This window comes from Paramormyrops kingsleyae, chromosome 2, assembly GCF_048594095.1.
Source record: "Paramormyrops kingsleyae isolate MSU_618 chromosome 2, PKINGS_0.4, whole genome shotgun sequence".
In the NCBI taxonomy this organism is placed as follows: domain Eukaryota; kingdom Metazoa; phylum Chordata; class Actinopteri; order Osteoglossiformes; family Mormyridae; genus Paramormyrops; species Paramormyrops kingsleyae.
This window is the reverse complement of record NC_132798.1, coordinates 20,861,080-20,884,467: the sequence shown is the minus strand read 5'-3', so window position 1 is coordinate 20,884,467 and position 23,388 is coordinate 20,861,080. Positions and strand designations below refer to the sequence as shown.

Sequence of the window (23,388 nt, the reverse complement as noted above, 5' to 3'; positions counted from 1 at the left end):
TATATCCTTCTGAGACCCGACTTATTCATGTCCATTGTAGTGGACATTGTATTTTTGCATTTAGTTTTTCACTGATGTTAGGAAACATATTTATTCCTTTTGTGCATTAAAGAGGACATGCTGCGAAATAAAAAATAAATTTAAAAAAATAATAATATATATATATATATATATAAAGTCACATACGTACAAAAATAAGACAACCTAGCAAAGAGAAAGGAGCGCCACAGCCTAGCCAGCCCCGTGCGTTTATATACGTCAGCCAGTACCACGTGCCGATGGCGTAATCACCCGGAAGTGATCCCACGAGCTCTTCCTAGATCGACACCGGCAAGATGGCGGCGGACACGCAGGTATGAGTGTGGCTTAATTTAGAAATCTGGTTGAATCTTCCCTCATCGAGTGTAGCCAACACACTGATAATTATAGCCAATTTAATCACTAAAAAGGAAGTGTGTCGAACTTTTCCCACTGTTTGTGAATGAAGTAAAAAATCTATATGTGTCTATTTGGCAATGTGAGTGGAAAACGGGGGGGTTGTGCTGTGTAAAAGCTGTGCACAAGTGCAAACATTTCAAGATGGTGTCTTACAGACCTCCGAGTCGTTAAATAGTCTGAATAAAAACGTATCGAAAGTTATACAAGAATGGGTTGTCACAGAACTTATTTTATTGTAGTCATCTTAGTAGGGAGAACGAAATCACGTTTTATTGACCGCTGAATCGTCAAGTTACTATCTATATTTTACTATCGCTAGTGAACTTTTTACTCGTGACCTCCTGTCGCATATGATGATGTGCAGTATTTGCATTTGGCATATAGCTTTCCTTCACAACGTAACTCCAACAGTAATTTAGCAACTGTATGCGCCCCTCCTCTTAGCTGCCCAAACTTAAGTAGTCTAAATTACTTCATATAAACGCTGATGGTCATTTTAAGTGGCTTATCATGCACTAGAGTGATGGCACATCAAATGAGATCTTTGTAGAGATTTATCCAAAAAGTTACCTATTTTGGTTAAGTTGCAGATAAGTGTCGGTGTTGTGCATCAAAAATTGTGTGAAGTGCTTTGTGATTGTATAAATGTGTAGTAGGTTGCTGCATCTACATTTGTGGAGCAGCTGGGATAACTGTATGGCTCTGTTTGCCTCCTTTAGGTTTCAGAGACTCTGAAGAGATTTGCCCAGAAAGTGACCACAGCCAGTGTGAGAGAGCGCAGGCATGTGCTTGAGGAGCTGAAGCAGTGTGTCTCTGGCCGAGGTGAGAGTTCAGAAGCCACCTCTATGAACCTCAGTCACTACGAGGTGGTGTCCTGGAGATGCAGGCATCTCAGACTTGAGTCACAGCTGTCGCTTGATTAAAAGTATCTGCTATTCTTGTGCCACGTGTTTTTTTTTTTTTCTTTGTGAACATGAGTTGTGATGTAGTAACACTGTGGTGTTCCATTGCAGATTTGCCTGAGCCTGCGGTCAAGGGGCTCTGCAAACTATTCTGCCTGGCGCTGCACAGATACAGGTCAGTGGTGCCATCTTGATCTTATTACTGTTCTTTTAGCTCTGCAAATGAGCAGTGTCTGGGGTCTCCTCCAGGCTCTACCCTGTGCAGGCATATCACTAATGCAGAGAAATTCCATATTGTAGTCAAGCAGTTTACTTGAAGCACAGGGGCACACACTTGGTGCAGTGAAGGTGGCACAGGCTCCACAGAGCTACCTTCAATGTGGTGCGTGACTGTGCGTGCACGAGGTCGTCACCTTTCCTGTCTGTGCTGCCTCAGGGATGCTGCCTCTCGCAGAGCCTTGCATTCTGTCATCAGCACCTTGGCTGCTACCCAGCCTGCTGTCACAGCGACCAGCCTCCTCCACTGCCTGCTCAACAGTGGCATCATTAGCAAGACCGGGTTGCCCAGGTAAGGAGGCACAAGGGGTGAGGAGGCGCAGATGGAGTGAAGGAGGTCTTTGTGACTTCTGTGCTTGTTCTGTTGTCTAGCAGTGAAGGGTGGTGAGCAAATAGCCAGCAGATACTTAAATGTAGCTAAAATCATGGCACCATGTCTTGCGCCTTCAGGAGTGTGTGGGATTATACCCTTTAGGTTCCACCCATTTCTAGTTGGTCACTTTTCTTGTTTCTTGCTGTTGTCTCGTGGCCGACTCCCAGTTCCTAATGATTTTCTGATGTCCTTAGTACTGAGATGGGAGAAGTAAATGAAATGTTGAGTGACTTGAATGCACTGGGCACTGTGCCTGCCTCTCCCCCCCCCCCCCCTGCAGTAAAGGCACTGCTCCTGCCGCTTCCATGGGCCTGTCCTGGACCTGTCTGCTGGTGCGAGCTGTGTGTCCCACCCCGGAGACCAGAGAGGGCCCCACCTGGAAGAAGCTGGTGTGTAACTGGGAGAAGCCACTCCCGCTGCCTTTCATCTTGGTCCCTGATTAGTTATTAAAACATCATTGAAAGTAAATGGCGTAGTATTTTCTGCAGGAGAATGCTGGTTGATTGGTTAGGTGGGTGAATGGCCCGTGTCTCGTGTTGGCATTGCTGCCTTTTATGATGGAGTGCCGTTGATTTTGATGGTCCAACTATGACTGCAACATGACAGGAAGACTGAAGCCACCTGAGATTCATGTGCCATGCAGGTTCACAGAAACGACTTGGTGCTGCAGTGTTTTCAGGATCAGTGAATCCCTCGCTGCTTCTGTTTGAGCTCTGTCTGCAATCCACGGCGTGGCCTGTGTTCTTATAGGGGGCGGTGAAGTGGACTGTGGCCAGCCACCTGAGCCCATCCTCTCTCTCTGCCCTGCAGGTAGAAGTGCAGAGCCTGATGCTCGCTGAGGTGGTGGGTGGGGCCCAGCGTAATACCCTCAAATCTGCCCTCAAGAGCCTCAACCGGCTATGGAAAGAGGTGAGTGGCTGCCAGGATGCGGCCTGACGACAGCTGAGTGGTCAGAGAGCCCTATCGCATGGTTCCTTGTTTTCCAGAACCCCGGCCTGGCTGAGCAGTACCTGAGCACCCTGCTGAGTCTAGACCAGAACCAAAGTTCGCTGGTTCTACTCGGCGTGTGTGTGGATTTCTGCACCGCCCAGAAGGACAAGGGCAGCATCGAGAAGCACAAGGTTGGAGTGAGATACTGCCCCCCTCTGCCTGTAGGGGGTGCATTCAATCAACCTTATGTGATATAACACCCCAACACAACCAAACCCCCAATTCTCTATCCCCAGGGTGCCCTGTTGGATCTCTACCTGAAGACTGTCCTGATGAGTAAGAGCCGGCCGGCCCAGCACATCCTGGTGAGTCGTGTGTGTGTGTGTGTGTGTGTGTGTGTGTGTGTGTGTGTGTGTGTGAGAGAGAGAGAGAGACCCCTCCTCTTCCGGGTGACAACGTGGGCTCTGCTCGCAGGAGTGGAGCGGCTCCATACTGCGGCACATCACCCATGGCGACTTCCGGGAGCAGCTGCTGCCTGCCCTGCAGAAAGCCATGTTGCGCAGCCCGGAGAACGCCATGCAGAGTGAGTGCCCCACATGTGGACCTGCATGCGTACATTCATAAATGCTGATGCACACATTCAGTGTAAATATGCACAGAATCGTATACGGGAACACGCACTGTCGTACAAAGAGCTCCTCTCAGTACGCGCTGTCTCTCTGTCCCGCCAGCCATTTCCTGTCTGCTGACCTCCGTGACCCTTGACCTTAGCCAGTATGCCCTGGATATTGGGAAAGGCCTTGCGAGTAAGTCCACGCGCCCTTTTGCTCTCACATGTTTCTGTGTGGTGGAGTGACCATGTGTCCCCCCGCTATGATGTTTTGCAGGCCACCTGAAGGCCAACAACACTCAGCTGACGGAGGAGGCCGTGGTGGCCTTGCAGCACCTGGCCGAGCAGTGCAGTGATCCCGGTGCTGTCCAGGAAGTTGTCACACACCTCTTCAACATCCTGGGAGGTCAGTGGTCACGCCGTAGCAAGAACAATTCCACTCGGCCTTGGATCATGTGGAGGTGTCTGTGTGTGACTGTGGGGACCGCAGGCCTTACTCTCTCCTCTGATTACAGGTTCTGAGGGGAAGCTCACGGTGGTGGCCCAGAAGATGAGCGTGCTCTCAGGTAAGCCCACACTCCTTTGTGTGTCGTCATGCCCAACTCCCCTCCCGGTGTGACAGTGACGTTGTGCTTCCCCCTCCTAGGAATCGGCAGTTGCAGCCACCATGCTCTCTCCGGCACCTCTGGCCAGACCCTCAGCTCTGCTGTCACCCTGCTCTTCATCCCCTACCTGCAGCAGGAAGGTAACCACACTCCCAAGCCTCCCTCTCCCCCCAATGCACCTGGGCCTACCTCCCCCCAGCCTCCTGCGCCCCGGCACCCCCAAGCATACGGGCCTCCCACTCCCCTGGCCTGCTCCCCCCATGCCCACAGGCCTACCTCCCCCGAATACAGGGGAGGTACTACTGCAGCACAGAGCCCTCTATTGTAGTAACAGGAGAGCCTAAAATCCTTTGGAGACCTTTTCTTGTGAGAACTGGAAAACAACAACAACGGCAAAAAACTATTACTTACAAAACTAGACTGAAAAGCATTGATTTTGTATATACAAAATATACATCTTCTAATATAATTATCAGTGAGTCCCTGGCAAGTTGCAGCTGTGCAGCCCTCAAAACCACAGGCATGTGTACTAAATCCTTGCTGATACCCCCCCCCCCCTGAATCTCAGCTGAAAAAGGGGCTCCTTTAGAGCTGAGACTGCTCAGATCTGAGAGGATGGCTTGGGCCGTGGGGACGCACTGGCAGTGCCTGAGCACTAGGGGGCTCTCTGCTGCTGCCTCAGCAGTCATTGAACTGTGTTTTCAGGCCAATGTGGCTAGTTATCTGAATTCCCCTGGTCTATCAAACCAGAGAAATGTTTGTTAAAGAAACTCAGGAAATCAAAATTAGGTAAATGATTGGGCTGTGGCCCGAATATCCGGACGGAGGAAGATCTCTGTGGGCTCTGCCATAAAAGCAGCTGCTGTGAAGCATCGTGTGCTGTAAACCATTCCCCCGAGCATCCACTCCTGATACCGGGCCACGCGATTAGTGGTTCCTGCGCGCCTGTGCTGATTTGTGTACGTACATATTCTTAACTATAAATTATTCTTGAGGATGATGCAGATGTTGTAACATAGGGTAGTATCAAGCATAAACATTCACTATTTGGATTGTGGGCGGGGCCTTTGGAAGCATAATTATGCATTCCCACTTTCCATGATGTCTGTCTTTTTGGCTCCCGCTGAGACCCTCACACAAGGTCCTACCTCATCCCATTTCTTCCTTCCCTACCCACCCTGCAGTTCATGAGGGCACGCTCGTGCATGCGGTGGGCGTGCTGTCGCAGTGGAGCGGGAAGTTGACCGTGGAAGTCCCACGCCCCCTAGTGGAATGGCTGAAGAAAGCATTCACCCTGAAAGTCACCACATCCTCAGTGCGACACGCTTACCTGCAGGCCATGCTGGGGGCCTTCAGAGGTCAGTGCCCTATGCCGCACCTTGTTACCTGCTCTATGGTCACCCTGACCTCTGAATTCTTTTACTGCTGCTCTACCTAAACATCTGAAAATTTCCATCAGCTGTCAGTAATAATGCTTGATCCTAGTCCATGGTTATGGTGAAGCCTCAGAGTCAGGGCCTTTGTAATTCCTTGTACTGACTAAGGCGAACTCCTTTGCTTCTGTCTAGGTGACACTCTGTCCCAGGCCTCGGAGCTGGTGCCCCTGCTTGTGCAGACGGTGGAGAAGGCCGGCGCTCAGAACTCCCAGCAATCCTTGCTCTCAGAAGGCGTGGCCGCCTCTGTGCTGCTGTGCCGCCTGTCCCTGCAGGATGTGCTGTCAGGTTAGTACTCTGGCCTGGGTTGCCGGGGGTGGGGGGTTTGCCAAAAGTTGGGTGGGTCTTTGGGAACCCAAGTGCATGTCTTCACAGATTCAAAGATGGCTGCTTTTTGGACTCTAATCCTGGATGAGAAAAAGCCGCTATTCACCACAGAGAAGTTCCTCTCTCAGGCCAGTGAGGAAGGTGGGGCTCTCTCGCCAGCTGTGCTGTTAGGACACACTGACACATGTGTATGTCTGCGGACTGCATTCTGATTGGCTCATTTCCCGGTCCAGCCTTGTGCACCGTGCTGCAGCTCTGTGAGAGGCTCTTCTTGGACCATGCCCACCGGCTCACCAACAGCAAATCACAGTGAGTCTCCATCCACCTGGCCCTGCACATCTGTTTCTTTACCATTTACTCTCTAACTGGGCTTTTAGAAATGTCTTTGTTTTGGAGGGAATTTTGGGCAGGTCATGTGACCGCTAGGGGTATAACGTTCCTCGCACTGCTCACCCCAGGATGTACCACCATGCGGTGGTGGCAGCACTGCTCTCGCGGAGCTGGCGGGTGCGCAAGAGGGCGCAGCAGACCGTCAGGAAGTTGCTGTCATCGCTGGGCAGCTCTGGCCTGGCCCATGGCCTCCTGGGAGAGCTGCAGGCTGCGGTCAACGCACACAAGGTTAGGGGGGCGCTGTGACCTCGGTGACCACAGGGTTCCTGCCCCTCTGCTGCCGGCGAGGGGACTGTAGTGAGATGGGGGTGTCCGATCAGGCCCGCAGAGCCTCCCCATAACCCAGCACCCTGGACTTCTTTTGGGTTCCGTCTGGTAGGTTATGATCTAGCCTCTGAATCTTAATGCTGTGCCTCTGTACCCAGGTGCTGCCCCCAGACGCTTTGCTGTCGGACACCGGCGAGCTTTCGGAGCTGGGCCGCACCTACACCCCTCCTCGCGTCCTGTCAGAGGCGCTGTGCACCATCTGCTCAGCCGCCACCCTGCAGGGCGACCCCACAGAGGCTGAGCACCTCGCCGAAGAGATCCTGGTCGTCTCGCACCATCCCTCCATAGGTGTGCCCGGCCCCGCCCGCCCGCCCCAACCACACGAGGCATCTGCAGGTCCTGCGGGTTTCTGTCTAGTCCCAGAATCTGCTAGATCTAAAAAATCCTGATCTGGACTGGAAACGTCACAATTAAGGATCAGCACATGACAGAACTGACCAGATCAGTGCAGTACTCACACCTGCAGAGGTTAGATATTTTTCCTCCAAACAAGGAGCACAGTGAATGGCCTGGGTTCTGGGATTGGACAGATTCTTAGGCCTGGTGGTCTTCCTGGGCTTCTGATTGGACAGTTCAGTGCCATGTGACACGTGTGGGCCCAACCCCTGAACGCCGTCCCTCTCCTGTGCCCTGTAGAGGTGGCTCGTCCGGGGCTGTGGCCAGTGCTGCTATCGCACATGAAGGTCGACGCTGCCAACTTCATTGACAAACACCTGGAGAAAATCCTTCCTCGTCTGCTTGAGAGCGATGCCGACGACCTGGTATGAGGCCGCCACAGGAAATAGATGTTTTATTGGCATGGGAGCCAATAGGCCTCAGGCTGAGAATCTTTCTAAAGCTGCTGTTCCCATGGTGTCCTGCAGGCGACAAAGAACGCAGTGGGCTCCTTGTGCACACTGTCCCCTGACAAGCTACTGCCGCGGGTGGTGGGGCGGGTCACAGAGCGGCTGTCCAACCCCCTGCTGGGGCAGGTCACCCGGGAGGAATACTCCATCATGCTGACCCACGAGGGGGAGCTCTATGACAAGAGCATCATCCAGAGGTAACGGTGGCATTGGCATGGAGTATTCGGGGTGGAGGGGCTTGTTAAAGAACTACAGTTAAAACCCAAATGTTGTGAAATCGAAGCAAATTACTGAATCATCCAATTATTATTACTTCTGCTAATAATAATGTGTTTCTTTCGTGTACAGAAGTAGGTGAAAAGTTAATATTAAAAAATGCTTTATACGTAAAAAGTTATCATTATTATGTAAATGAAATAGCTGGCAGACTATCCATGCAGCTGGGATTCCAGGTCAGCTGTCTGTGGCTCATCATCCTCCTCCTCCTCCTCTCCTCAGTGCCCAGCAGGAGAGCACCAAGAAGGGTAACCTGAAAAGGGAGAACAAGGCATACTCCTTCAAGGAGCAGATTATCGAGCTGGAGCTGCAGGAGGTCAGTCCTAGCCTGCGCCATGTTCATTCCCGTTCTCCTCATTGTGGCTTGGATTCCTCCCCCGATTCCACATGTGTGCGGTCTGCACATGTCCCCCCACGGTGTCCTTTGGGGTACACGCCGTCAGGCGGCTGTCACAGCAAAGCGTATGCCCTGTCCTGCTCTCGCTGCTGCTGTGGCTGACATGTTAGGAGCTAAACCGAGAGCCTCGCCATCCATTTCAGGAGATCAAGAAGAAGAAAGGCATCAAGGAGGAGGTGCAGCTGACCAGCAAGCAGAAGGAGATGGTGCAGAGCCAGCTGGAGAAGGAGGCTGCCATTCGCAGGAGACTACAGGAGGTATGGGCAGCAGTGCTCATGTGAGATTTTTCAATTTGGGGTTTTTTCAGGGCTGATAGCAATTATTAGTAATCAAATATAACCTATATTTAGAGCCAGTATACATTTGCAGTAAAAATGAAGATTTTTTTTTTTTAATAACAAAAACTCCAACACAACGTAGTTGAAATGCCTTTAAGCATATGTTTAATTAGAGAAGTTATCAACATTATCTTTAAAAGTGCAGGGAGCTCCCAGGAGATTTTCTTGTAAAGGTTTCTGAAATGTTTGACTGAGAGAGACAGACTGAGAGAGACAGACTGAGAGAGACAGACTGAGAGAGACAGACTGAGAGAGACAGACTGAGAGAGACAGACTGAGAGAGACAGACTGAGAGAGACAGACTGAGAGAGACAGACTGAGAGAGACAGACTGAGAGAGACAGACTGAAAATGGCTCCCTGAAGTTTTATAAAAGGTTCTTGCACAGCAGAGTTCTGGAACCTGCTCCCCACTTACTAGTTCCTGAGCCATGTCAGCCTGGAACCTTTGTAGCTCCTGGCCCCTTTTGTGTGGTGCTGTTTGATCCTCCTTTTCAGTCATACGGAGGACACACTTATTCTCTCCCTGTCATTTGTTTTTGTCTTCAGCTGGAGGCAGAACTGAAGGCCAATGTGCGTCTTCTGGGGGCGCTGCTGAGCCGGCGGCCGGCCCACCTCTCCTGGCACCTCCCTGGGGTCCTGCAGGTGCTTATGCCCCTGCTCCACTCGCCCCTGGCAGCGCCCATCGTCCGCCAGCCCTTCCTGGACATAGGAATCTTCCTGATGCCCAAGGAGCTGCACCATCTTGGTAATATTCCCGTCGGTCCTCCTTCAGTGATGGCAGCCTGATTAGACGACACCCAGGTAATTGACCCGATTTTAAAAAAGGGCTATTTTGTGAAGAATGTTACCCACAAAGACACTTGTGGGCAGATTTGGAGCTTCCCTGTACACAAACTATTTCAGGACAGTGACCATTAGCCACTTGGATTTGAAGGTGTGGCGAAGCCCTGCCTTGGGTGTGTCGCCGTGACGATGGGCGCCTACCTACCTTTACCGCCTGTGATTCTGTCCATGTCCCAGCCATGCTGGTGGGCCAGGTAACCTTGCGAGTCCTGAAGCCGGAGTGCCCCTTAGAGGAGGCGTGGTGCCAGGAAGGCCTGGCCACAGCCACCCAGCGCACGGTGCTGCTGCTGCACGGCCATACCGTGCCACGCCGCGACGCCAAGACTGGTGAGTGTGGGCGTGTCGGTCATTTTTATAATCTGAGGTCACATGATGGATGATAATCCATAGGACTCCTCGACCTTCCCCCCACAGACGCCAGGCCCCTGTCTGCTCCATCCTTCTCCTTCTGCTTCCCGCTGCTGCACGCCATGTTGGGCCAGACAGCCAGCGACCAGGAGGAGGCCATGCTGGTCCAGGCACTGCAGATCATCAGCGAGCACGCCCAGCTCCGTGCCCGCGACTCCCCCGACCTGCTTGTTGACGAGGTACCTTCCTGCTTCTCGCTGCCCCCTGTTTTGTTCTTGTCTGTTTTCCAACTTCAAGGAACGTTCAAGAAATGCCTCTAAAATGCATGTCGTTTTGCTCATTTATCATTTTTTTTTGTGGTGTTCAGTATGGTCCAGAAATGCTGCCCCGTGTCAACATGCTGCTGCTGCTCACCAAGGTTATTTCCACTGGTGCCCCCCGGCTTCAGGTATGGGTACTGCAGTTTATTTTCAAAAGAAGTTAAAAGAACTTGTCCATTGTATGTGAAGCAGTTTGGGTGTTTTGCCATTCTGAGGACTGGTATGTGTGTGTGTGTGTCTCAGGTCCTGGCCTCCAGCTGCCTGACCTCCTTGTGTGCCAGTGCTGGGGGGGGGCAGGGCTGTGCCCTGGCAGAGCAGGCCGAGGTCGATGTGTTGCTGCAGGCCCTGCTGTCACCCTGCTTCTCCGTGCGAGATGCTGCCCTCAGGGTGAGTGTGAGGCTGATGGCCTGTTACCTGAGCCAGGAAGCGGGCGACTAGGGGGGCACTGAGCTCTCTGACTGACTCTGCCCAACCCAAGGGGCTGTTGGAGATGGAGATGGCCCTGCCCACCGACGCGGAGGCTGAAGTGGGCCTCGGGGTGCTGCGCAGGCTCTGGGTTGCCCGCTTCGACCAGGAGGAGGAGGGCCGCGCTCTGGCTGATAAGTGAGTGGGGGCTGGGGGGGCTTTCCGGAGCAGAGGACAATTAACGTTTAGTGTTAAAGGTACGTCACACACCTTGCCACTCCATTTTAAACCACTTTTGATACTTAAGAGAAAAGGGCCAGGCTAACAGAATCCAGTGGACTGTAGGCTAGCACGTATTTTATTGTTAATAGGAACTACAATACCCAGCAATCCCTGATGGTCTTGTAACCTTTCTTAAAGTGGAGTAGTGAATCCCCAGTGCTTTTTCAAAGCAGCTGTGCTTAGCTGTGTCCCCGCTTCCCCTCCATGCCGGGCGCAGGCTCTGGCAGTCCCTGTACCTGGAGCTGGTGCCGGAGCTATGCAGTCTGCTGATCGCCGACGTGACACATCACGAGGAGGCCGTCCGCTCTGCCGCAGCCGATGCCCTCTCCAGTGCCGTCAGCAGCTACCAGGGACAGGCCCCTGCTGTGCTGGCTCGCCTCATCGAGCTCTACCAGCAGAGGCTCTACGTGAGTTTCCCCTCCACCAGGGGGCAGTATGTCACACAGCCTGCCCAGGCCAGTGATAATGTACATACGGCTGCATTTATCTGTATATGCTTTAGTTACAGCAGAATCTGAACATGTGATGTGGTTGTATAATAAAACGTCCCCTGTCCGGTGTGGTTTGTGGTGTTGGCTGGGAGGAGGGAGTCTGTGTTCCCACAACGTAGTTGGTCGCGCTGTGAGCCGTATAGATGAGCTCTGCTTGCTCCCTCACATGTCAGTGTCTGGCTTCACAGAGGCCCCCTCCTGTCCTGGATGCCCTCGGCCGAGTCATCTCCGAAGCCCCGCCAGACCAGTGGGAGGCAAGGTAAAAAAAATAAAATAAATAAATAAAAACAGTAAAAAGGAAACTTCGTCTCAGTGGCGTGAGGTCTGTGCCTTCCTGAAAATGGTAGCTGTAACAGTCCCTCATACAGATGAAGCCAGTTTGATTCTGCAACATCATTGACTGAATTTTCTTCAGTAAAAAATTAGAGAAGCATTTTGTTCAGAGGAATCGGGGTTGAGGGGGCGGGGGGCTGTCATTAGAGGCAGCATTATATTTGAGCGTTAAGTCCCTACATGACAGCGGGTGGAGAAAGCGGTGGTGGGTGGAGAAAGCGGTGGTGGGTGGAGAAAGCGGTGGTGGGTGGGGTTTACTTTGCACCGTCATTAACTGCCCAACAAGGTCATATTGCAGGGGGTGTTATCCCTGCCCACTATAGGCTTCACGGCCTTCCTTCTTCCTCCATCACCTCATGTCTGTGTGTGTGTGTCTCGGTGTCGGTGCCCCCCTGCAGGTGTGGCATCGCTCTGGCCCTGAATAAGCTGGCCCAGTACCTGGATGAGTCACAGGTGACGCCCCTCTTCCTGTTCTTCGTACCCGATGCCCTGAATGACCGACACCCGGAAGTCCGCCGCTGCATGCTGGACGCCGCACTGTCTGCCCTTAATGCGCATGGAAAGGTAAGCCGCCCCCCCCCCCCCCCCGTGAAATGCGGCTACCTCCTGGCCCCTTTTAATTTCACTTTTTCATGCTGTGGGAACCATTTAGTTTACTGATTACCCCTGATACCTTTGTGTCTCAGTATTAGATTATTGATGTAAACTGTACTTTGCTATCTATATGGTGTGTTGTGTGTATCTGGTCCATATGTCTTTAAGAGATTCACTGCCAAACATCTGAGTCGAGCCTCACAGGATACGTGACTCTCATACTCAGGATGGGAGGCACAGAATCACACTGTTTCTCACTGTGTTGCATATCAGGTGGAAATATTAAATGCATTTAATCAGGCCTGGGAGCATTTAACTGCTACCTCAAGTCTGACTTGTGTCCCCCCTGCTCCATGGCATTAAAGCTTTCTCACCTTGCTACATATACCGTGGTCTGCTTGAGTCACCGGTTAATGCATCAACACACATATGTCCCCTGCAGGACAATGTCAGCTCCCTGCTGCCAGTCTTTGAGGAGTTTCTGAAGAACGCCCCCCAGGATGCCAGCTATGACTCTGTCCGCCAGAGTGTTGTCATCCTCATGGGCTCTCTGGCCAAGCACCTGGACAAGAGTGACCCCAAAGTGAAGCCTATCGTGGCCAAGCTCATTACGGCCCTGTCCACACCCTCCCAGCAGGTACGCCCCACCTCCCTCAGTGGAGGCCTCTAGTCTCGGGCTGGGGGGTTGTTATCTGTATGTACGGTGCCTTGGTGACCTGTGCCCCCTCCCCCAGGTCCAGGAGTCGGTGGCCAGCTGCCTGCCCCCGCTGGTGCCGGCCATCCGCGAGGATGCAGGCGGGATGGTGCGCAAGCTGCTACAGCTGCTACTGGAAAGCGACAAGTATGCAGAGCGCAAGGGCGCCGCCTATGGGCTGGCCGGCCTCGTCAAAGGCCTGGGCATCCTGGCACTCAAACAGCAGGACATCATGACCACGCTTACAGATGCCATCCAGGACAAGAAGAACTTCCGACGGAGAGAGGGTCAGCATGGGAGGGGGGTCGCGCCTCTCGGTCCATCAGACAAACCCACATTCAATCTTTCCCTCCCAGAAATAATTTCAGAATTTTTCTTCCTTGCCCGAAGAGTCAAAGTTCTCTTCCCCCTCTTCCCTGTGTGTGTGTGATTCTGTGTGTGTCTGTGCAACTCTGTGAGTATTTGTGTGACTGTGTCACCCTGTGTTTCAGGGGTGCTCTTTGCCTTTGAAATTCTTTGTGATCCTGAGTGACTGTGTTTCAGTGGTGCTCTTTGCCTTCGAGATGCTCTGTGATCCTGTGTGACTCTCTATGTGACTCTGTGTGACTCTCTGTGTGACTATATTTCAGGGGCGCTCTTTGCCTTCGAGATGCTCTGTAACATGCTCGGGAAGCTCTTTGAGCCATACGTGGTGCACGTTCTGCCCCACCTGCTTCTCTGCTTCGGAGACGGAAACCAGTATGTCAGAGAGGTAAATGGACGACCCTCCCCCATTCCCTCTTTGCTGCTCTTATACTCGTCCTCATGCTTCTGCCGCTCCCCCTGCAGGCCGCGGACGACTGTGCCAAGGCTGTGATGAGGAATCTGAGCGCCCACGGGGTAAAGCTGGTGCTGCCCTCCTTGCTGGTGGCCCTGGAGGAGGAGTCCTGGCGTACCAAAGCAGGTGGCCCATCCGCCCGCGCCTTCCCACAATGCATTAGGAAGCCGCTGCGAATGAGCCGGCTGCCGTCCTCTTCTGCTGTCCCTGCAGCATTGTCTGTGGACACAGGGAGGATCTTTCTGTAATACAATTGCCAGTTTAGGTTAGGTTCCAATCCCCTCTTCATTTGTAATGATCGCTTTTTCCCCCTTGTGTCTCTTGGTAAATACACACATTGTTTGGCTCTTTGAACCGTGGAATTTTAATATACCAGCGTGATACACTGTGAGGTGAATGTCGTTAAATGTGTGCATGGATGCATGAACCCCAGACGGTCCACGTTTTTGCTTCCTCTCAGCTCCCAGCGCACCTGTAGCAGGCATTCGGTGATCCTGATTGGCTGGGAGCTGGGAGGGAGCAAAAACGTGGACCGTCTGGGGTTCGCCGAGGACTGGGTTAAGAAACACTGTCCTAAAGTGATGAGAGGGCTGTTCATCCCTGAAATGCCCCCCCCCCCCACCCCCAGGCTCCGTTGACCTTCTGGGTGCCATGGCCTACTGCGCCCCCAAACAGCTCTCGTCCTGCCTGCCCAGCATAGTGCCCAAGCTGACGGAGGTGCTGACCGACTCGCACGTCAAGGTGCAGAAGGCGGGCCAGCAGGCGCTGAGGCTCATCGGCTCTGTCATCCGCAACCCTGAGATCCTGGGTGAGTGCCGCATGCCGCGCTCGCCGATGGGGCCCTGCAGGCCCCTCTGTCTGTGCACACGTCTGTCTGTGCTTTGAAATGCCCTCCACCCTAACGTGGTGCCGCCCTGACGTCCGTCAGCCATCACCCCCATCCTGCTGGACGCGCTGACGGACCCCTCCCACAAGACGCAGCACTGCCTGCAGACGCTGCTGGACACCAAGTTTGTGCACTTCATTGACGCGCCCTCCCTGGCCCTCATCATGCCCATCGTGCAGCGCGCCTTCCAGGACCGCTCCACTGACACCCGCAAGATGGCCGCCCAGATCATCGGCAACATGTACTCCCTCACGGACCAGAAGGTGCATGCGCAGCGCCTGCCGTATGATAAACGACCCCATAGCATGCTAATAAACTGTCAGGTTATTACTGTCGATAAAATACTCTGTATTCTGCAGCCACTGCTGGTCTTGGCTTCGTGGTTATAACGTCTGTTTTGGCATTTTCACAGCCCAGCTGTGTCTGATATGAGCTTAGTCACAAAGCTTTGTTAGGCAGCATTTCTTTAAAATGTCTGTTGTAGCGACACTTACAGGTAGACCACCACCTTGAGATAATAACTGCTTTTGCTCGCATGTGGCTCTGCTACAGGACCTGTCGCCTTACCTGCCCAGTGTTATCCCAGGACTCAAGGCCTCCCTGTTGGATCCCGTGCCAGAAGTGAGCTCCACAGTCCTTAAAATATGTTTGATTTCATGAAAATTAGCAGATTTTTCTTGCAGACCCTAATAAGATATACTACAATCTATCAAGTCCACTTCTGTTGCTTTGAAAGTGCTCAATGAAGATGGTCTGTGTTGCCTCGGTGAAGCTTGCAGTCGCCTGTTAACTGTGCGATGTGACACGCAGGTGCGCACGGTCTCCGCCAAGGCCCTGGGCGCCATGGTGAAGGGCATGGGCGAGTCCAGCTTCGACGACCTGCTGCCCTGGCTCATGGAGACTCTGGCCTCTGAGCAGAGCTCTGTGGACCGCTCTGGTGCTGCCCAAGGTGAGCCAGCCCACTGGGGTAGGGCGCCAGGGACCACGTTTCAGTTGGCCGGCCTCCGGCCGTGCTCCCCCGTACCTGAAATTTGAGCCCCTCCCCAGGTTTGGCAGAGGTCATGGCGGGTCTCGGCGTGGAGAAACTGGATAAGCTGATGCCAGACGTGGTTCAGACGGCCAGCAAGGTGGACATTGCCTCACATGTGCGGGACGGATACATCATGATGTTCATCTACCTGCCACTCACCTTCGGGGACAAGTTCACGCCCTACGTGGGGCCCATCATCCCCTGCATCCTCAAGGTACCTCCATTGCTCTGTACCCACTGTTGGCCAAGGTCCGCGGGCCTGGAGCCAATCCCAGGCAGGTCTGGGGGAGACCCTGGACGGGATACCAGTCCATCTCGGGGCACAGGGCTGGGGAACACCCTGGACGGGATACCACTGGCTGCTGACGTAACACCTACATGTCAGACTGTCCGGCTGCTTCTGCCATCTGTCTTTCTGCCTGACAATAGAGCTTAATGACAGGTGGTGCCATTTTTTTTTGCATATCCTTGTGTTCCCATTCAAACAGCAGCTCTTCTATCATTTTAAGACCTTCTGAAATGAGTGTTAGAATGTCTGCCTTTTGGAAAGAGGCACTGCGCCCCATCCAGACCTCCCGGCCTTGTGTCCTCAGGCTGCTCAGCATCACCCCCTTTCCATAATTCCACTCCCAGGCACTGGCAGATGAGAACGAGTATGTGCGGGACACGGCGCTGCGGGCCGGCCAGCGCATCATCAGCATGTACGCCGAGACGGCCATCGCGCTGCTGCTGCCTGAGCTCGAGCAGGGGCTCTTTGACGACCTGTGGAGGATCCGGTACGCGGCACACGTACACAGCACACGCGTGTCACAAGGCCCACGCCTGAGGTACACTGCCTGACCCACCACACCCCCTGGTCTTGTTCCAGGTTCAGTTCCGTACAGCTACTGGGAGACCTACTCTTCCACATCTCCGGGGTGACGGGGAAGATGACCACAGAGACGGCATCTGAGGACGACAACTTTGGCACGGCGCAGTCCAACAAGGTGCGTATGTGTGTTGGCATGGGGGCGTGCCCTCTCTGCACGGGTGTCACGGTGCCACGTCACGTCGTTCCCTAACTGGCCCCGATGCCGCAGGCCATCATCGGAGCCCTGGGAGCGGAACGCAGGAACCGCGTGCTGTCGGGGCTCTACATGGGCCGCTCAGACACACAGCTGGTGGTTAGACAGGCCTCTCTGCACGTCTGGAAGATCGTGGTGTCCAACACACCCCGCACTCTCCGTGAGATCCTGCCCACGCTCTTCTCCCTGCTGCTGGGCTTCTTGGCCTCCACCTGCCCTGACAAACGCACGGTATGATGCCCCGCAATCCGCAACACCCCAACCCCCCTCTGCCCATGGCAACAGAGAAATGATGTGACCCAGACTGACTTCTCTGCTCCTCTATGCCAGTTTAAATGGAATAGTCAGGCTCAGTCAGTCTGGACCCAAAGTAGCCAATAGCTGCTGCCTGAGCCAATCAAGAGGCCTCATTCTCTACACAGAGGCACATGCCATGTCTGTCTATCGTCTCACGTCATGTCACTTGCCCTTTGACCCCTGTCCCCCCTGTGGGATGCAGATCGCTGCACGCACACTGGGCGACCTGGTGCGCAAGCTGGGTGAGAAGATCCTTCCGGAGATCATCCCCATCCTGGAGGACGGGCTGCGCTCCGACAAGAGCGACGAGCGGCAGGGCGTATGCATCGGCCTCAGCGAGATCATGAAGTCAACCAGCAAGGACGCGGTCAGTGTCCGGGCCGGGGGGGGCACTCTCGCTCACACTGAACAGTCAGACGGTCGGCACCCTGAGCCCGCCACCCAGCTGAGCCGTGCCTCTGGCGCCCCCTGCAGGTGTTGGTCTTCTCCGAGTCTCTGGTGCCCACGGTGCGCAGGGCGCTGTGTGACCCACTGGAAGAGGTGCGGCAGGCCGCCGCCAGGACCTTCGAGCAGCTGCACTCCACCATCGGGCACCAGGCGCTGGACGACATCCTGCCCACACTGCTGCGGCAGCTGGTGAGATGCGTGTGCATGCATACACATGCAGACGGCCCCCGGGGGGCGCTGCTCTCATGTTGCTGTCTCTCCAGGAGGACCCGGAGACGTCGGAGTTCGCGCTGGATGGCCTGAAGCAGGTGATGGCTGTGAAGAGCCGCTCCGTGCTGCCATACCTGGTGCCTAAGGTGAGCCCCCCCCCCCAAACACCTGTGACCCTCCCCTCCCTGACCACGTGTGTGATCTCGCCTCTCACCTCACCTCGCTCTCCCTCTCCGCCCTCCCCGCAGCTGACAGCGCCCCCTGTGAACACGCGGGTCCTGGCCTTCCTGTCCGCCGTGGCGGGAGACGCGCTGACGAGGCACCTGGGTGTCATCCTGCCTGCTCTCATGTCCTCCCTTAAGGACAAGCTGGGGACCGAGGAGGGCCAGCAGGTGGGGGCCCCTCGCAGCCTCCCTGTTCCTGATAGAAACAGGACCTTCTCCTGGCTTGCAGGAAATTGACTGCCATGCAGTGCCCCGCCCGGTACAAACCTGTAATGCAGCATGCATGTACCTGCGCCCCCTCCACGCAGGAGCTGTGCTGCTGCCAGACGGTGATCCTGTCCGTGGAGGATGAGGCGGGACAGCGCATCATCATGGAGGACCTGCTGGAGGCAGCACGGGGCCCCGACGCCGGCATGCGTCTGGCCTCAGTCACCATCCTCAACGCTTACTTTGCCCGCACGCGCACGGACCACAGCGCCCACACGCGCGCCCTGCTGTCGGGCCTCATCCGCCTGCTGAATGATGCCAACCCTGAGGTCCTCAACCAGAGCTGGGACACCATCAACTCCATCACCAAGGTGGGTGTGCCTAGGGCGTGTTAAATTCAGCCATGTATCTGTGAGGGCAACATACGCAGGACTGAACTTAAAGTTGGACACACAAAGCTGGCAGATTGTGACCTGACCGTCTGTCCCCGTGTCCCCACGCACAGAAGCTGGATGCGGGCAGCCAGCTGGCCTTGATCGACGACCTGCACAGGGACATCCGCTCAGCCGGCGCTGATGCCAAGGGCCAGCACCTGCCGGGCTTCTGCCTGCCCAAGAAGGTGAGAACATGCGCCCAGTGCCGCCCCTCTCCGGCTGTTCTGGGTCGTCTACCTCCACACACCGTTCCAATCCCGGGCAATACGGTCTGATGATGTGATGCCTGTGCTTACCCGTCAGGGCGTGACGTGCATCCTGCCCGTGCTCCGAGAGGGCGTGCTGACAGGCAGCCCGGAGCAGAAGGAGGAGGCCGCCAAGGCGTTGGGTTGCGTCATCCGGCTGACCTCGCCCGAAGCCCTGAAGCCTTCCGTGGTGAACATCACTGGCCCGCTCATCCGTATCCTGGGAGATCGCTTCTCTTGGTCCGTCAAGACGGCCTTGCTGGAGACCCTCACCCTGCTCCTGGCAAAGGTGATGCATCCTTCACCGGCGCCCCGTGCTCGCTCTCTGGGCCCGAGGCCTGATGCCCCCTCTGCACTCCCTCCGCACAGGTGGGCATTGCCCTGAAGCCCTTCCTGCCCCAGCTGCAGACCACCTTCCTGAAGGCCCTGCAGGACTCGAGCCGCGCAGTGCGCCTGCGGGCCGCCGAGGCCCTCGGACAGCTCGTTTCCATACACAGCAAAGTGGACCCCCTGTTCACCGAGCAGCTTTCCGCCATCCGCAACGCCGAGGACTCGGGTGTCCGGTGGGTCACACCTCCCCGAGGGGGCCGTCTTCTGCTTTCACGGAAACCGAACTAGCAGCCTATGTGTAGTAGCAGCAGCACCCATTTACACCCCGTAAGTCCCAGAGCCTGTTTAAGTTGGTACCTCATTAGCACCGTATCAGCAGGTGAAGAAGCTTTTAATTCAAGTAGTTACAAAGCTGGTAGTTTCAGCGCTGGGCTTACGGGGGAAGTGGAACAGCAAGCTGAGCCCAAGGCCCAGTTCAGCGGGAGGACAATACTAACAGGGGCACGAATTCCCATGCTGCTGTTATGCATTATAGCAGAGAGACACAGACACACGCAGTCAGTGCTTCACGTGTTAAATTGCTGTTTTTACCCTGGTGTAAACCATCTCTACTGACTGGCAGTGTAAGGCTTTGTACTGCTGATGTGTTAAAGCACCAGTATGGAGTTGGTGCTGATATGTTTCCCCTACACTCCCCAAACAGGGAAACCATGCTGCAGGCTCTGAGGTTTGTAATTCAAGGCGCAGGGTCAAAGGTCGATCCGGCCATCCGCAAGAACATCAGCACCATGCTGCTCGGCATGCTGGGACATGACGAGGTACGACTGCTGCCAACAGCCTGCAGTGTGTGGCGACATGCCAAAACTTTATTTGATTGTTTCCTCACTCCCTCGACGACTCGCTGTTTAGTTCAAAAGTTCATGAAGCTGACAAGGGAAGAAGTGCGTGAGTGAGGAAGGTAGCACGAACAAAAAGTGATATCGGGACACACTTGCATCCTCGATGACTTTCCATGCTCTCCCTGTATATGTGGAGTCATCACTGAGGTAGAGCTTTTATGCCATGTCATGTGAGTGTGTCACCAAAGGTGAATTTCCCTTCCGTGAAGGGTGCTCTTCACTAGACTTCCACATATCCCCGGCAAAGGGGTGATTTGAGTGAAAATCATTGTTCCCTGAAGTATTGGGACAGCACTCTGAAATTCTGAAAACTTTCCTTCATCCCTGTAGTGAGGGAGGGTGCCGCAAATAAGGGTTTGGGATTTTGTGTGTGTGTGTGGGGTGGGGGGGTGGGGTTTAAGGTCCTGATCATGTAACCTGTCTTCACTGTCCCCGGTAGCTGTTCAGTCTTTGTCAGTCTGCTGAAAACTTGGCCTGGGGTGTCTGCAGGAATTCCACGGTGACGGCCTCTCTGCAGGATGTGGCCAACCTCGGGGGGGGGGGGGGGGGGGCGGTGTGAGAGTGTGGGAGGTGGGCAGGGTCTGACTGCTCATTCACTGAGTGTCACCATCTGTCCCTGCAGGACGCCACACGCATGTCAGCAGCTGGTTGTGTTGGAGAGCTCTGTGCCTTCCTGCCGGAGGAGGAGCTGAGGGTCATCCTGTCGCAGCACGTCCTGGGTGAGTGTGCATGTGTGTGCGTACACACACAGACACACACTTACTGACATGCAGACACACAGTAGTGAGAATTGACTACACGCAAGTGTGTATATGCATGCACTTTGGATGTGAACATGAACACGTGAGCCTGTCCCTCCCCCCCAGCGGATGTGTCTGGCGTGGACTGGATGGTGCGACACGGCCGCAGTCTGGCCCTGGCCATCATCATCAAGGCAGCCCCCCAGCGGCTCTCGGCTGAGGAGTACGGCCCCACTGTGCTGGCCGCCGTCTTGGCCAGTGCCACGGCAGACAGGGTGAGTGGGCACTTCAATGGCTGTTTGGGGGGGGGGTGTAAATATGTGCTTGTCTCCACTAGTGCACCTGGATCCTATTTTTAGTTTTCTCATCAGACATTTTGACATTTTCACCCTTCCATCCATTCCCCCCTCCCGGTCAGATCCCCATCGCCACCAGCGGCATTAGGGCCATGGGCTACCTGATGAGGCACCAGATGGTGAATGAGGGAGGGGGCAGCGTCTCGCCTCGAATCATCTCGCAGTTTGGGAAGGTGAGCACCCGGGGAGGCAATAGGTTGATGCTTAAGAGGCTGCTGGAGCAGGGATGCCGGGCTTTGGTCCTGCAGTCGCCGCCAGGTCTTAATGGCTCCTGTGCACCACCCAGTGTTTGCAGAACCAGTCGAGCGACGTGCGGCTGGTGGCGGAGCGCGTGCTGTGGTGGGTGTGCCGTGAGCCCACCACACCGGCCCTGGAACTGGGCCTGCTCAAGCCTCTGCTCAAGAGCCTGCTGGATAACACCAAGGACAAGAACACGAGCGTGCGTGCCCAGAGCGAGCACACCATCGTCAGCCTGCTGCGGCTGAGGCATGGGGAGGAGCTGCTGCAGGTCAGGGGGGCCCCTGTTTGCACGCATGGATGCACGCATGCTCACACACACTAACCCCTACCCAGCCCAAACCTTAACCATAAGCAACCAAACAAAATACAAGATTTTTGGCATGTTTAACTTTTTTTGGTTATAGTCAGAATTTCATGAAATAGAGGATAAGATTGTGGGGACTTCAAGAATGTCCCCACAAGCTAAAAAGTAACAGGTTTTACCAGGTTGTGGGGATAGTTAGTTCCCACAATGTGGTAAATACAAACACACACACACCTGTTGATGGCCTGAAGATGCCACTTCCCTGTTCCTGCAGAGTGTCAGTGCCACCCTGGATTCTGCCAGCAACGAGCTGCTGTCTGAGTGCAGCCGGCGTTCCCTGAAAAAGATCGCTAGCTTGCCGGACTCCAACGAGGAGATCGACGACACCATCCTCACGTGACGTGTTGGTTGGAACCGGACTGGACAGGACCGGACTGCTGCCACAGCTGCATGTGACGCGTTCACACCTGTGACCTGTGAGCCCACACACACACACACACACACACACATACATATACTTATGTAACGACACACACGTGTCTTGCGAGCCACACACTAATGCCTCATGAACTGTGGCCACGCTCTGCACACAGGAAGAGGTGAGGAGGGAGGCACCGGCTTCCTTTATCATCTTGATTCTATTTTTTTTCTGAAGTAATAGCCTTTCTGTTCTCCTTAATGTAGTACCGGCTTTGTAGGATACATTACCCCCAGACTGCACAACTCATTGACATTAAAAACTGAAAATAGTGAGGCATCCAGATGTCGAGTTAAAGATTTGAGATTTAAATACAATTCAAAAATTCCCTTTTTAAATTCTGAGAAACAGTGGAGAACAATGTTCAGGGTATTCCCCAGCTTATAGCCAACGCTGTCTCCAGGCCCTGTGACTGGCTCTACAATAAGCAGCTGCAGGATGGATCGATGTTAAGAACATTACTCTGTACATCAGGATCTTTACAGAAGATTGAAAACTGCTCCCCCCCCCCCCCCCCCAGTTTTTATGCTCTTTGTGTATCTGCGTGTACCTGTGCCACAGTTAGCTCTGGCTGAGAGAAATCTTCGGGCTAATGTTAATACTATAATCTGTTATTGACCCACCCCCAAAGATGCTGTACAAATGGAAAACAGCCAAAATGACATGATTTAATAAATGGTTTCAAGTGTTAACTGAAATAGTATATTTGGTGGGGTTGGGGCAGGAGTCCGTACCGAGTGGGTATAAGATCTGCAAAAAGTTCACAACCTGTAATTTTTTGTAAGATTCGAAGTGCTGGATAAATGTCATGAATGTATGTTTGAATGTCCTTTTCATTGTGAGATTCCTGATCAGCTAAGCTTAAGCTGGGGGAGGGGAGTTCACTCCTGGCCCTCCCCAGGCAGACTGAAGGTGCCCTCCTCCCATACCTATGCCGCGTATGGCAGCCTGCTTGTGGAGGTTGCCCAAAGCTTCACCAGCCGTCTGTCTTTCACATTTGCTCCTAACAACCCGACTGACGTAATGAAGTGTTCCTGGTTAAAACATTGCCCAACAACCTTGTAGGTCTGCAGAGGCTATGGTTTTTCCTCGCAGCCTATTAGCTGGGCCCCCAGCGTGGGAACAGCTCAGCAGCAGCCAGAGGGGGTCCTGGACCCTGTTTAGGGGGGGTTTCAATTTAGCAAATTGTCACATACCTTTCATACCCCCAGCTTGGCAAACTATAATGAGGGCCCCTCCTCCTCATTGCAGATTTAATCATGGGGGGGGGATGGGGTGATGCCCTGTATTTCATCAGGGGGTTGGGTCAGATCCTAGAAGCACCCCTGCCAGCATGCTCTCACATCATGCCTGAGGGCTGGTGCCAGCCCCCAACCACTATGATACAACCAAAGCAGAGGCT

General features: G+C 54.1%; 1 protein-coding gene across 1 annotated transcript; it reads left to right on the top strand.

Annotated features, from left to right (window-relative positions):
* Nucleotides 1-290: 290 nt before the first annotated feature.
* Nucleotides 291-22,803, top strand: gcn1 (GCN1 activator of EIF2AK4). The gene is made up of 58 exons (XM_023840768.2): nt 291-353; nt 1,158-1,260; nt 1,452-1,515; nt 1,777-1,908; nt 2,270-2,378; nt 2,800-2,898; nt 2,976-3,110; nt 3,216-3,284; nt 3,394-3,502; nt 3,651-3,725; nt 3,807-3,935; nt 4,045-4,095; nt 4,176-4,274; nt 5,319-5,492; nt 5,703-5,855; nt 5,943-6,035; nt 6,128-6,203; nt 6,353-6,512; nt 6,710-6,899; nt 7,248-7,372; nt 7,475-7,653; nt 7,955-8,048; nt 8,273-8,386; nt 9,015-9,213; nt 9,489-9,638; nt 9,726-9,898; nt 10,027-10,107; nt 10,223-10,366; nt 10,458-10,582; nt 10,884-11,073; nt 11,346-11,416; nt 11,889-12,054; nt 12,527-12,721; nt 12,819-13,065; nt 13,408-13,529; nt 13,607-13,721; nt 14,224-14,403; nt 14,524-14,744; nt 15,034-15,102; nt 15,292-15,430; nt 15,529-15,725; nt 16,145-16,287; nt 16,380-16,497; nt 16,591-16,806; nt 17,075-17,239; nt 17,347-17,508; nt 17,583-17,675; nt 17,778-17,921; nt 18,062-18,331; nt 18,466-18,579; nt 18,698-18,928; nt 19,009-19,202; nt 19,673-19,787; nt 20,491-20,587; nt 20,735-20,883; nt 21,027-21,137; nt 21,251-21,472; nt 21,783-22,803. The coding sequence occupies exons 1-58, from the start codon at nt 336-338 to the stop codon at nt 21,906-21,908; spliced, it is 8,004 nt and encodes a 2,667-aa protein (XP_023696536.2). The 5' UTR covers nt 291-335; the 3' UTR covers nt 21,909-22,803.
* Nucleotides 22,804-23,388: the final 585 nt, after the last annotated feature.